At 43.9% G+C, this 15,346-nt stretch overlaps 1 protein-coding gene across 1 annotated transcript in view; it reads left to right on the top strand.

Moving 5' to 3' along the window:
* SLC7A14 (solute carrier family 7 member 14) overlaps positions 1–14,517 on the top strand; it is a 55,672-nt gene extending 41,155 nt beyond the window's left edge. The window contains exons 6-7 of the mRNA XM_039236529.1: positions 1,407–2,284; positions 14,057–14,517. Coding sequence (XP_039092460.1) covers positions 1,407–2,284; positions 14,057–14,379 — 1,201 coding nt within the window. The 3' untranslated portion in view covers positions 14,380–14,517. The remainder of the gene's footprint in view (positions 1–1,406; positions 2,285–14,056) is intronic.
* The last annotated feature ends 829 nt before the right edge of the window (positions 14,518–15,346 follow it).

Here is a 15,346-nt window from a genome sequence, read left to right as displayed (position 1 = left end):
AGTAGCAACAATAACTACCTTTTATTGAACATTTGTGTATCCTGAGTGCTTTGTATATAGATCCCATGTAGTTGTCACAATAACCCTGTTTTGCAGATGAATATAGTAGATGAGTATACTCAGAAAGGTGAAAAAACTTGCCCCAATCTCCCAGCTGCTGAGGAGAGGCCAGGATTTGAACCCATGACTGTCTGATTCCAAAGACAGGATTTTTAAATACTCCAATATATTGCCTTCCAGCCCCCCTACATTGGCCATGAAGAGGTCAATTTGTCCAAAGGGAATGTGGCCCATCTCTCGGCTCCCAGTGTCCACTGTATGAGGGGCTTGTAGGGAAGGCATTCTTGCAAAAGCAAGGTGAAAAGCATGGAGGTCAAGGAGCTCTCAGGGGTATGGAGGGATCCAGCTCAGGGACTTTCTCTCTGCTGTCAGCTGTCATCTTCTGCTCCGTTTCCCCTGCCTACCCCCTGAGGTCATCACCAGGTCAGAGCTGCCATGTTTGGGGAGCTGGACAGAGGAAGAAGAGGTTGAGTGTGGCAGAGATGTTACAACTTCACACATCCAAAAGGTTTTTCTGCTGTCAAAGAGGAAAGATGCTGGAGCCCCAAAGACAGCTGATAGTCATGTGTGAAAGATGAAAATAAAGGAGAAATGGGAGAAGTGGGAGGAGGGCGGGTTAGGAGGAGAGTGAGGAGGAGAGCAAGAACCTGCTTGAGGCCCACAGGAACTGCTATAACAAGCACCTGCCATTCATTCACCTTTGTCGATCTCCAGCTGCTAACTGGCTGGATTTGGCCTGCATTTATGAGCATATGTTCTGAATTATTCTATTTCGCCAACTAAACCTCTGCACTTTTGTTGTAGAGCAGTGCTTCTCGAGCTTTGGTATAAATCAGCATCTTCTGGGTTTTTTTTAAAGCATAGTTTGCTAGGCCCATGCCCAGAGATTCCAATGTAGGAGATCTCTGGTGAAACCTGAAAAATATGTATTTCTAATAAGCTCCAAGATGATACTGATGCTACTGGCCCATGGACTGACCACATTTTAGGTAACACAGGTTTAGGGGACACCAAGCTGGTGTATGAATGTTCCACTTATCAGTCCTTTCCAGAAAAGTTTGCACTTCAATTCAGGTTTCTAACAAGCTTCCTAAATTCAGCCAACCTTTCACATCATATAGTGAAGTAGGAACTTTAATAAAGGAGTTTGTCTCAAAACCAAGGCAGTAAAGTAAATTCTTTTTAAATTATATTTCAGGAACCAAATCCTGCAGTAGGAATAACTCTATTGAAAGCAGTGAATCCAGAAGTAAATTGGAGAAGCAAGACCACGAGGAGTTAAGCCCTGTTAGAGTCTGTCACCACCTGTAGCTCACTGTTAACCCTCTGCTTGCCCCTCCTTCCAGGTTTCTGGCTCATGTAAGCACCTACACAGAGACACCAGTGGTGGCCTGCATTGTATCGGGATTCCTAGCAGCTCTTCTCTCATTATTAGTCAGTCTGAAAGACCTAATAGAGATGATGTCCATCGGCACGCTCCTTGCCTACACCTTGGTCTCTGTCTGCGTCTTGCTCCTTCGATACCAACCAGAGAGTGACATTGATGGTTTTGTCAAGTTCTTGTCCCAGGAGCACACAAGGAAGAAGGAGGGCATCCTGGCTGACTGTGAGAAAGAAGTCTGTTCTCCTGTGAGTGAAGGGGAAGAGTTTTCTGGCCCAGCCACCAACACATGCGGGGCCAAGAACCTACCATCCCTGGGAGACAACGAGATGCTCATAGGCAAATCAGACAAGTCAACCTACAATGTGAACCACCCCAACTACGGCACTGTGGACATGACCACAGGCATAGAAGCCGACGAATCTGAAAACATTTATCTCATCAAGTTAAAGAAGCTGATTGGGCCCCGTTACTACACCATGAGGATCCGGCTGGGCCTTCCAGGCAAAATGGACCGGCCCACAGCAGCTACAGGGCACACTGTGACCATCTGCGTGCTCCTGCTCTTCATCCTCATGTTCATCTTCTGCTCCTTCATCATCTTTGGGTCTGACTACATCTCAGAGCAGAGCTGGTGGGCCATCCTTCTGGTTGTTCTGATGGTGCTGCTGATCAGCGCCCTGGTGTTCGTGATCCTGCAGCAGCCAGAGAACCCCAAAAAGCTACCCTACATGGCTCCCTGCCTCCCCTTCGTGCCTGCCTTTGCCATGCTGGTGAACATTTATCTCATGCTAAAGCTCTCTACCATCACATGGATCCGGTTTGCAGTCTGGTGCTTTGTGGGTAAGCAATTTCCTTGGGAGCCTTGAGAATTCCCTCTCAAGGCCTTAAACAGGCTTATCCCAAAATTACCTCCTAGCTGGGCTGGGCATCTCCATTGCAAGAGAAATCTGGCTGGTTCTATGGACACTTGCTTTCTGGATTAGAGTCAATAGAGCCAGTTGTGCCCTTTCTGCCTATTATGGTCTTGGTCGTTGGTTCTGAAGAATGATGCTATCAATCCAACACTTCATTGAATGCTATTACTGGACAGTCTTTTTATAGATAATTAATTCTGTAAAAAGTCATTAATTAAAAATATAAATAAATATTATAGAAATATAAAATATAAAAAGTCATTCATTAAAATGAATCCACATAATAAAGGGACAAAAATAACAGTAAAAATTAGAGTGAAAAAGGTGGACTGGAATTCTTTTTTAGAAACTAAAACTTATGAAACTAAAAGCTATGGAAAAATTATTTTTCTTACATTTGACAAAATTAAATTAAAATGCCAGTCGTGCCCTAATTTTTTAAAGGAGCAAAGTATGAATTAAGTGTGGATTTTTGGCATAATTTTTCTGACTAAATTATACCACTTACCATCCCTCACTAAAATATTCAAGAGTTTTTTATTTCTTCCCAAGATTCTTTCGTCATCCTTTGATATTCCAGTCGTTCTCTTGGGAAGCACTCATCACGCCATCAATCTTACTGATTTTCTCTTCGTCTGTTGACAACTGATATGACTCTGCCAGGTCCTCAACTGTCCACAACTTTGGGTGTAAATCAGAGGTGCTCTCTCTAAAGTCACTTTTATTGCCTTCAAAAAGTCATGCCCCTTTCCCAAGATGTTTCATTTTCCTTTGTGGTTGATGTATATTCTATGCACATCTCATGTTTATCACATCCAACAAGCACTGATGTTCATGAGATGGTTGGAGATTGGTGCTCATGGTAACTTGAGAGGGATATTTAGTGAAGACTAATTTTAAATTTCCTTAGTCACTATCTTTATCTCCCTAAACAAATTGATAGCCCTGAGTTCCCATCCACCCCTTGATATAGGAATACAGGTGTTTAGCACTGTGTCCTCCGTGCCTGGCACACAGCATGTGCTTAATAAATACTTCTCTATGACTACACTTCAGATGAGAGAAAAAAAAGGGTAGCTGGAAAGGAACTTGAGGAGGTGGAATTTGAACTATAAGCCTACGGATGTTTGGGTGTCTCAGTTGGTTGAGCATTCAACTCTTGATTTTGGCTCAGCTCATGGTTCCAAGGCCATAGGATCAAGCCCTACATTAGGCTCTGCACTGAGCATGGAGCCTGTTTAAAATTCTCTTTTTCCCTCTGCCCCTCTCCCCTGCTCATGTTCTCTCTTTCTCTCTCTCTCTAAATTATAAAATAAATAAACACACAGAAACTATAAGCCTATAAAATAATATTTGCATGAAGGAAGTGGGGCAAAAACAGTACCCAAAGGAAAGGGTCTAGGTCTTCTGGAAGATTCCTCACCTCCCAAAGCCATCCTGTGTCTTCTTATAGGCATCTTGTCCCAATTTTTCACAACTCTAGGTTTCATCCTGTTAGACTTTAGGGGGAGTTCTTGAGAGAACCCCACTCACCCCTCAAAGTTTAAACTACTTACATGATTTATTCACAATCTCTCCTCTCCATTTAAACATTTTTCCACTGGAACATGTAGCCAACTAATGGAAAGATTCTACTGTGGGTAGAAGTGACTGAAGAAGGTAGAAATATTTCAATCATATATTTGTCAAGTGACTGAAGACACAGACACGAAGTTACATCCATTTATTCATTCATTCCTAGAGTATTAAGGCTGGAAGAGACCTTCAATATCCAGCATAATCTTACCAACTGTTGGTAGCCATCCCATCAGTAATATTTGGGCTGATTTTAGAAAGAATATGAATGGACTTTTTTTGAATTTTTAAAAGTATTATATAGCTATTATACATTTTCACACATACTAGAAAAAATATATATATTCAAATGAATCTGGTGATTATTTTTAAATTTAAAAAATGAGTCAAATTAAAGAAAAAGCATTAGTACTAGTGCAGGTGCCATGCTACATAGTAATAACTAACACTTAATATATCCCTTATCACATACCAACCATTATTCAAGGGTTTTCCTCACATTAACTTATGTATTCCTTACAGCAATCTTCATTTTACAGATGAGGAAGTGGAGACACTTGACTGAGGTCACATAACTAGAATTTAGTGGAACCAAAATTAGAAGTCAGGTAGTATGCATCCAGAGATCATGACCATGGCCATGACATGAAATATGTGGTATAGAAATAACCAAAGTTTGAGAAACACTGACATCATCTACCCTCCCCTACCTCTCCCTCCTCTCTCCACATCACAGATGACTAACCTGACCCTCCCAAAGGTTAAATAACATGCTCAAGGTCAACAGGAATAATTGGAGGTTATTCACAGAGCTATTATTAAAAACCTAGTATCTCCACACCCAGATCTGCAGTCTGTACCTCCCCACCAAGGTGCCTCTGAGCATCCTTCTTATTGGATCAGGATGTGTGATACATGGCTTGTGTGGATTAACACCGAACATCAGAGCTGACTCCATGCACACACAGGGCCCCACATTTGGCCTAATGTTCTGCTGCTGCTTTCTTGAATTCTTAACAACTTTTTTCTCTTAAATAGTTTATTGTCAAGCATGTTTCCATATAACACCCAGTGCTCATCCCCACAAGTGCCCTCCTCCATGCCCATCACCCCCCTTCCCCTCTCCCTCACCCCATCTGCCCTCAGTTGGTTCTCAGCATTCAAGAGTCTCTCATGGTTTGCCTCCCTCCCTCTCCCCAACTATTCTTAACAACTTTCCAACAAGGGGCTCTATGGTTTCATTTCACACTGGGGTCTGCAAATTACATCGCCAGTTCTGCCCTAAATCTATGGTTTCTGGAACACCAGAGGCACATTGCGAAAGTGGTAAGGTGGCAGCGACCCTTGCCTTGGAGTCAAACTGCCCAGGTTCAAATCACAGCTCTGCCACCCCTGTGTCCCGTGACCTTCGGTCACAAGCTCCTTTGGGTCTCAGTTTACTCATCGTAAAAATGCAGATAATTCTACTAGTCATGATCTGGTTGCTGTTTGGGGCTCAAATAAATGGGGCTTAATAAGAAAATATTGGGGAAAGTAATGAGGATTATTTCTTTCCTGCCTTCCTTTTTAAAATCTAAAATGATTCATTGTCACCCAGGCTAGCTATCACATGCCAAAGTACAGCATGAACCTGTTCTGACTCAGGCTGCCCTCCCAGTTATCAGGCAGAAGAAAACTCCCAGAGAGGCTTTTGTACTCTTGCTGATAACATAAACTTCAAACTCGCTCCAGAAATTGATACTCCGTGACATGGGAGGGGCCGCCGCGCAGCCTGAGGCTGGCCAGACAGAGGACACAGGAGCTCACAGCTAGCATCCAGCTGCTAGCCACTAACCGCATTAGCATTGTGGCCTTTGAGGACTGGTCCATGAGGAAGTTCTGCCTAGAACAAACATTCTCCATCCTGACTACACACCAGAATCACCCAAGCTGCTTCTGAAATATTCTATGCCCAGGATCCTCCTCTCAGAGATTTTCTGATTTAATTGGTCTGGTGCAGCCAAGCATTGGGTATTTTTCTGAAGCTCCCCAGGGAATTTTAATGTACGGGCAGGTTTACAATGATCTAGGACAGTGGTTCTCCAAGTGTGGTCTCAGGCCAGCAGCATCAATACATAAAACAGGTTAGGAACGAGATTTTGAATCCCATCCCAGACCTGCCAAGTCAAAATCTCTGAGAGGAATTTAGGTTGTAACAAACCCTACAGATTAGTCCGATGCCTGCTCAAATGTGACAAGGACTGGTCTAGAGAGAAGAATAAGAAGATATTAGGAAGCAAGGCAGATAATTTAATTACAAAAACTCCCTGTTTTTCAAACAGAGTTTTGCACATATAAAACATATCCATCCCACAACCCCAAATTGACTTATACAATCGTCAATGATCTCATAGATTAAATATCCCATCTCAACTTCTGACTCTCCAAAATGTCAGGTTTTTATTTCGTGATTCATAGTATAACTTTCCTGGGGAGAACAGTAGAGATATTTTTAAACAGAGCTTCTTACGAAACATTAACTACTTTTTAAAAAGAAGATTTACATGTTAGGCTGAGTCATAACCTGATAATCTTTTTAGGCATATCTTTTTAACCAGACTTCTCTAAATGAATCTTAAATACAGCATTTTTCTAACAACTTTTTGCTAAGCTTTTAACCTTCAGATGAGCACGACTCATAGAGTAAAATAAGGCACAAGTCCCAACAAGATTACTCAGCACTTGTTTCTTTTTGTTCAGACAGGAGAAATAACAGGCGCAGCAAATGTTTGATAATCTCCAGCAAAATGAGCACAGAGCAGACTTCCTCTTCTCTCAGCTGATGCAGTTTTGTAAAAGAACACCTCAAAGGGCTGGGCAGATTCTCAGGGAGCCTGAAACTAGCAGTTACCAGTGATGATGCGATACAGCGGTACTTTCCAGGTCTACGGGTCCCTGTGGGACGGGAGTATAAAATAATCATCGGGTAGACCAGCTCATGGGCACCCTCACTCTGAGGGCTGCCATGTTCTCACCTGGAATTTTTTCAGCCCCTCAGAGAAAACCCAAATTCTCTTCTATAGATTTAGAGAACAGACAGTAATTTGGCAATGAACTTCATAAATCCTGTACTAAAACATGATTTCCAAAGAGAAGACACACCTGAACTATCATTTGAAATTCCTGTTGGAAATGGACTCAAAGCAGTCATTGTCATGCAGGGAAGAAGAGAGGAAGAAGGGGGCCATGAATTGGGAGCAGAGAGGGCACCAAGGTAAATCAATTCCTGAGGATATGTCCCATAAATAAGCTTGAAATTCTCCTGTAGGCAGAGGAGAAAACAAGTGGCAACTTCAACAAATAAATCTTGCTCAAAAGGGCAAAAGAAAACTCATGAAGGCCAAGGTGAGGATGGCAAGACGGGCAGTGCAATTCCAAAGAGGGAGTGTGGAGGGGGGGTCCCACTACAAGCCCTGCTGCCTGCTGACAGAGGGGCTGTGCTGGGCAGGGCTATGCAATGGAGGAAAGGGCCGGCTGATACCTTGGTTCTGCACCCCGCGGCAGCCACGGTATCACTGGCCTTTGAAACAAAAGAAGGAAGGGAGAAATGCCCATGGCAGAGACAAAGGGCCCCGGAGCAGGTGTGTACGAGGCCCCCGGAACACACTTAGAGCCATGAAAGAGTGGGCACTGGGCATCTTTCCCTCAGCATTGTATTTCTAAGATTCATCCATGTTATTGCTTGTGGTTTTGGTTTGTCCATTCTCCTTGCCTGCCTAGCCTCCCACTGCGATAATAATATACCACAACATATTGACCCATTCTAGTGCCGGTGGACGTTTAGCTTGCTTCCAGTCTAGGGCCGTTACAGAAAGAGCTGCTATGAATATTCTTGTACATGTTTTTGGTGGACACATAGACATATATCCCTTGGGTTTCTGCTGAATTAAAAATGGCACTGCTGGCTTGGATTACTAGATTTTTTAAACATTCTTTAACAAGATTGTATTTTGTCTCATGGCCATTATACCTCTCAAGTAAAATAAGTCCCCAGTTCCATTTTGCAAGTGGGAAACTGAGGCATAAAGTAATGTGACTAATTATATTTGATTGGTTGCAGGGCCAGGAAGATAATCTCCACCCTCCCTCCAACCCCCCATTCAATCCAAGCCTGCACTTCCTGGCCACACCATATTAAACAGATCTTATTGTTATAATCAACAAGGCTTGTGGTGGGTTTGTTGTTATTGTTGTTGTTGTTGTTGTTGTTGTTTTAGAGAGAGAGAGAGAGAGCAGAAGAGGGGCAAAGGGAGAATGAGAGAGAGGATCTTAAGTAGGCTCCATGCTCAGCGCAGAACTTGACATGAAGCTTGATCTCACAACTATGAGATCATGACCTAAGCCAAAATCAGGAGTCAGATGCTCAACCAGCTGAACCGCCCAGGCGCCCCTATGGTGGTATTGTAAAAACTAACCAGCAAAGCAGGAGTTGGTAGGGACTGCAGTGGCTGGGGAGGACACCTCCTCAGTATCGTCCGGTTTTGATTTCTGCATTGGCAAATGTCCGTTTTGGGAAGCTGATCCCAGAGTAGTAAAAATAAAGAAGCCTCTGGGCATAACAAAGTGCCCCAGTTATCTGCAGCGGGCAGGGCTTCCTGCTGGAAAGTGCACCCCAGGAAGAGGTAGCCCCACCCAGCCTGAGGTCAGGTGGCCCACCTCCTCTGGCCCTGAGCCCTGCGGCTGCCTACAGAGGACAGGAAGCCCCCAGGGGACTCTAGAGATTCAGCATCTGCTCCTCAGCCAGACTTTGTGCCCCTGAGGTTAGAAATCTGCTGCTAGTGTCTATCTCTGGGCCAGCCAGTCTCTTTTCAGAGTTGAGTTTTCCTTCTAGGTTTTCCCCATAGGATCCAGAGACACCCCCCCCCCTCCTCCCATCCCTCTCACTTCCAGGTTTGGTGTCATTTGCCCGGTTTGCACAAATGGAGCAACATAAGTAGAGTAAGTTGTTTTGCCCGCAGGCAGGTGTCCCAGCATCTGAAGGCAGGCTTGGCATTTCTAAACCTTCCCCGCAGGTGCCTGGATGGGATGGGAACAGCCATCAGTTTAGACTCAACAGATGAAAGTTCCAGTGCCATTTCAATCACTGACTTATTAACCAGTTCTTAACCTCTCTGGGATGAAAGACGAGGAAGCACTTTCCCACAAAGGGCTTTCCAATCACAAAGTATTCCACTACGTAAAAAAGCCCATTCAATTGTTGAAGAAGGAATTCTTCATTTTGTCTAGTGTGAACCTCTCCTGGGCACATTTTCCACCAGGGAATTTCTGTCTGGAAGAAAAGCCAATGCCTCCTTTTGAACAGTTCCCTTGGCTGCAAACAGCCTTTTGTGGGATTCATGGCCCTTACCTTTGACCAGGGCTGGCATTCAGCCCGTGGGCCCCAGTACAGCCATGTCTGTTTTTAAAATACAGAAACTCTCCTGTGCCTACTGCTATCTAGTTGGTGCCCTGAGCGTCTCCTCTCCCTAAGATCCGTCAACTAAAAATATAACTCCAGCCCAGCAGGGGTGCCTCCAAGACCCTGCTGCAACAGGAGAGCTAACGCCCCTCTGATTTGTAACATCACACCTGCCTCTCATTTATTACACATTTAAGAGGTGTAACTACAAAGCAATGCATCTAAGTTTTTAAGCAACAGCAGGATTAAATATGCAAATATCAATTAGGCATCTCACTCTGAAGGGCTGGTTCCAAATCACTTCTGGCTTATGCCAAAAGCAAATCCGTTCTCAAAAGATAAAACTTTGCCATCCATAAGGGATTACATAAGAATATGATGCCAGCCCCAGTTACAACTTGAATAACAGTACCCCAAAACTCTATCGAGCAGTAATAGCATTATTGGAGTAAGTCTATAGCCTCATATGGTGAAGAGTTTTTCCCCACATGCATAATAATTCAGGGAAATTTTAATACTTCTGCATATCAGATGATATTAGAGAATTATTATTAGTTTTTAGATGTGATAATGATACTAAATTAAGTATTTTTTTAAAGTCTATTTTGGGGATGCCTGGGTGGCTCAGTCGGTTGAACATCTAACTCTTGATTTCAGCTCAGGTCATGATCTCATGATCTCAATCTTGTGGGTTCTAACCCTGCATTGGGCTCCATGCTGAATGTGGAGTCTGCTTGGGATTCTCTCTCTCCCTCTCCCCTGCTTGCACTCTCTCTCTCTCTCAAAACAAATAAACATTTAAAAAAGAAGGCTATTTTAAAGATACATATTTATTTACAGGCAAAGCATAAGATGGAAGGGATTTGTTTCAAAATAATCTAAAGAAAAGGGAGCAGAGGGTGGGTGTCAGGAGGGAGCTGTGATAAGTGTATGGGCTTCTTTATACTATTCTCTCCACTTTGATATAAGTTTAAAATTCTTCAAACTAAAAAGTTACACAAGATTGATTGCAATCAGTCTATAGCCCCTGGCGGGTGATAGAAGCACCCCGGATCAGGACATGAAGCGACCCTGAAGGATTCACAGTCCAGCCACTAACCGTGTTGCTGTGGAACATCTCTTATTTTGTCCTGTGCCTGAGTCTCCTGTCTGTAAGACACACGTAATCACAACCTTCCCACTCCCGGTAAGACACGTGTAATCATAACCTTCCCACTCCCGGCCACACACACTCACTCACACTCCCGAACAAGCGAGGAGGGATCTAACCAGGATAACATATGTATAACATTTTGAGCTCTTTGGGGGAAAGGTGCAACATAACTAATGCATCATTAGGACCTCAGCACCCGAAGGTGTTGTGTGAAATTCAATTTAGATGATTCAGAATTCCCAGAATCCCCACAGATTTTTCAGAAACTACCTCATGCTTAGTTTTCTAAGCAGCTGAAGAAAGGAGCAGAAACAAAACACCCTGCTTCTACACAGGAGGCTTTTAGCAGCTCTGTTTACTCCTCCGACACAAAGCCTTTGTTTATGTGTGACAGATGGTAGTACATGCTTCTCTCCTCTCTCTCTCTCTCTACTTCCCTTTTATCTCCCTCCCTCTCTCACTTCATTTGTTCCCCTCTGTTTCTTTGTCCCCCTCCATTTTTCCTTTTCTTCAATTCTCAGTGCTTCACAGCACTTTTCTTTTTTTCTCTTTCTTTTTTTCTAGAACGAGAGATAGCCCACACAAGCAGGGAAGGGGCAGAGAGAGAGAATCCCAAGCAAGCTCCACACTCAGCGTAGAGCCTAACACAGGGCTCAATCCCATGACCGGAGCTGAAATCAAGAGTCAGACACTCAACCAACTTGAGCCACCCAGGCATCCTTCACATCACTTCTCTTGTATTTACTCAAGGGCCAGCAAGAAGGATAAAGACAGACAGAACATGAGACCTTTACCTAGGTTGACCATTTATTCTATCAGGCTACACGCACAAGTCACTTCTTGGTTCAGAGCATTCATATTTGAAATATATTTTTGAAGACAAAGTAATACACCTTTGAAATTGTAGGGCAAACATTAAAAGGCCCATAAATATTTACATGGCAGATTTCCATGGGTTGCTTTCTCAAAGTAATTATAGTCAGTGCATTCACACACGCGCGCGCGCACACACACACACACACACACGTTACTTCAGTCTCAGCCATTCCCAAAAAACAAATGTAGACAAAAACAAATGTAGACATTACCCTTTTACTGAATATGTACTATGATATGCATAGTCTATACACCAGCCTGCGGAGCGGAGATGTGAAGGACCGTGTATGAAAGTCTTCTCTCTATCCGTATAGAATGCTAGTTCTGCCCGCAGGCTGTTACTTTTTCTGTAAAATGAAGGTACTGCATTCATTCACAGACTCTTTCCCAGCTCTATATAGCTAGGAATCTATGAGGCTCTTAGAGAATTTCCATAAATTCTGTTGGGGGTGGGGGAAGGTCTGTCAGAATACACATCAAACCAGCGCTTGAAGGATGAACCATGTAATGGCACAGCAGAATACTTAGGGACAAAGGGAAAGGGGGGAAATGGTATTAAGTGCAGTGGGGAAATAATTCACTTATAAATAGGGTCTGATTAGGGTATCAGAGATAGAAAGAATTGATATAATAGATACTAAGCAGGAATAGGAGGCAAGATTTGACACCTCCATTGATGTCTAAGACAAAAGACAACAAAAAAGCAAAACTGTACCAAAAAAAAAAAAAAAAAAAGGTGTGTGCCTATTGATCCCACCTAATCTCCTGAAATTTACTCTCAGATCTCAAACATGCTTCCAATAGAGGCATTCTCCAAGATACAGCACACTGGCCCTTTTAGAGGAGGCCTGTGCCTTGCCCTACTCAAGGATAATAGCTATCCCCTATGGCCACCCCCAACTCCCAGACAAGAAAGAGTAAAGATCCGTGCTCAGAAAAATGAAGTTGCTATTTGAGAATAGCCACATCTGCAAATGATTAACTCCAGGATTTATTACCAATTAGGACTATAAATCTCTGCTTACTTTGGCTCCTGGAAAGTTGATTTCACTGGGGGTTGGGGAAGGGGTGAGGAGAAAGTCATTTGAGACAAGGAGAGAGAAATCCAAGCTTAAAAAGACACACTTCAAATTTAAAAGGAAGCAGGATTTCTCAAGCACCAAAGAGGAAAGCAAACTTGACTTTGTAGTTCCATGCAAATAGCTCTGCAGATGCCTACAGTATTAGCAAAGTCAAAGAGGCTAGTGCAACTCAGAAGAGGGAGTCTGGGGTATGGAAGGGGGTTGCGTAACAGAATGGCATCCAGTAGCCAAGCCATAATATGGCCAGAGCTGGCAATGAAGTATGTGCTTCTGGGACTTTATACTCCTGAGCTAAGGGATTCCCAGCCTTGGCTGACCACTAGACTCACCTGTTGAAGCTTTAAAACATACTATGCTTCAATCATATTACAGGCCAATTAAATCAGAGTTTCCAGGCATGGTGCTTGGGTATAAGAGCAGTTCAAAATCCCCAGGTGACCCTCCCGGTGAAGCAAGGGCTGAAAGCCAACGCTTATCTCATGTCATCCTCATGGCAGCCCCAAGTTATAAGTGTCTATCTTATGTTTTCTGGAAGGGAAAACTGAGGCACGAAAAGGCTAAGTAACTGGTCCAGAGTTACACAGCTAGCAGTGATGGAGGCAGGATTTGAACCCACAGCTCACAGTCTTAATCATCATGCTCTATGACCCCCCAAGGATACGGTTCTCAGCTATTCCAGGCCCTGAGCCTTCATGAACTTTTCAAGGTAGAAAATGGGGGTTCTCAACCTATTTTATGTTATTTTGAAAAAAATTAGAATAGAAATGAAACATTAGCCCTTATTAATGCTACATATTAATGAAGAAGACAAGTCTCTTTCCTTTGCTTGGAATGATACCAAAATAAGGAGGTTGCACTGGAAACCCCATGCTCATCAGGAGTTCTCATTCATTCATTCAACACATATTCTGCAGAGTCTATAAAACAGAACCACCCTGTGCAGATAATCACACAACAGATGTTCTCAGGGCCGTAACAGTGGCATGCTCCAGACACTCTGAGAGCCCACAGAAGAAAGTGAACAGCTCTGGGTGGCAGTAATATAAGAACACTCCTTTGGTGAGTGAAAAATGACAAGGTAAGCCATAGGGCAATATATGCACATTGCTCAGGGGTAAGATGAAAGATGGAGACCCTGAGTGGAGGCGTGGGATAATAAACGACTAGAAGAAGGCTGCGGACACACTGTGGGTGATCCATAGATATTTAAGCCAGGGTGGAAAACACAGATTCCTGGTTGGCGCCTACATGAGCTGGATGTCAACAGGGAGGTGGGGACAGAGGAGACTAGAGAGCCCACATTCCGTCCAAAGAGGCAGCTGTTCTCACCTCCGGCTGAAACTGTCATATAGGAGTATGGGGACAACGTTGTCAGAGCTTTGGAGTTTTTTAGGGGAAGCTGTAAATAAGGGCTGCTGAATGCAAGATATCCCACTTGGAGTCTTTTCCAGACACTGTGTAGACCAAAAAAACACATCCTCCCCCAGCTCTACTTTCACCACTGAGTGATCTCCCTGCTACTCGCATGGATCGCAAAGCAGCTGCTTATTCACCTGTGCCTTTCCCTCCCTGCAGGTATGCTCATTTATTTTGGGTATGGCATCTGGAACAGCACCCTGGAAATCAGCGCTCGAGAAGAAGCCTTACACCAAAGCACGTACCAGCGTTACGACGTGGATGACCCTTTCTCGGTGGAGGAGGGTTTCTCCTACGCCACCGAAGGCGAGAGCCAGGAGAACTGGGGCGGGCCGACCGAGGACAAAGGCTTCTATTACCAACAGATGTCAGATGCTAAGGCAAACACCCGGACAAGTAGCAAAGCGAAGAGCAAAAGCAAACACAAACAGAACTCAGAGGCCCTGATTGCAAATGATGAGTTAGATTACTCTCCAGAGTAGGAGTAAACACACAAGAAATGTGTAGAGACGATGGCGATTTCTTTTCAGTAACTTAACCTGTGGGCTAGAGGGTGAAAACATTTTTTTGGCTCTCATTTCAAAAATCCAGCCTTCCCCCAGAGTCAGTCCCCAGTCATAGCCTGTCATTTGCTACTTATGCTCCTCAGGATAGTTCTGTTGAAGGGTTTAACCTGGGTTTCATCACCGATCCCCTTGTGGGGAAAAAAAAAAAACTAAACAAGAGGCTACAAGAAATTCTATCTTAGGTGCAACCATCAGAGTGGATGGCAGCAAATGTTTCCTAGGACTTTGCTTTTCTGGTTGAATCCTTCTGCTTCTTACTGAGACCCCAGAAGCAAGGGGCTAACTTCTTGGGCCACCCTGAGGCCGCAGCTCCTCCTGGAGATGTGCCAAAGCAGGTGGGTGTGGGCACAGGGTAGCTTCTCAGCCCCTGGGAGCACAAGGGCAAAGATCCTCTCAGTACTGGCCGGCTTTGAACTGCTCCCCAGGGGGCGGCCAGGTGGGCGCTGTCACTTTCTCAGCCAGCGACACTTTGTCCTCAGATCTCACAAAAACTAATTCTTGGGAGAAAACACATGCTTCTTTTTATTCCTCAAGGTTCTCACAGTCTCCAAACTTCAGGGAACCGGCAAAGGTTAGGGATTCTGAGACCATTTCCCCAGAGGGTTCAGATTTACCATAAAACAGTCACGCAGACCCGACAACATGGTAAGAAGCCCCATCAAAGGCCTACTTACATGCCCAGGAAAAAATTAAATAAGCATCTCCTGCAGCAAAGGCCAGAAGGGCATTGGCAGATATCAACTCTCTGTCATACCTTTTCTTTTACCAGCCTCTAAGCTCCTGCTGATATAATGAAAGAGGGCAAAGTTGGAGCATGATTTCATGGCACTAATATGCCTTGAAGAAGAAGGCCGTTTGTTTTATAACCAGATAAAAATCTTTA

Source organism: Hyaena hyaena, unplaced genomic scaffold (genome assembly GCF_003009895.1).
Source record: "Hyaena hyaena isolate Hyena2069 unplaced genomic scaffold, ASM300989v1 scaffold_112, whole genome shotgun sequence".
Classification (NCBI taxonomy): domain Eukaryota; kingdom Metazoa; phylum Chordata; class Mammalia; order Carnivora; family Hyaenidae; genus Hyaena; species Hyaena hyaena.
The sequence above is the reverse complement of the archived record's forward strand: the minus strand, read 5'-3'. Positions and strand labels throughout refer to the sequence as shown.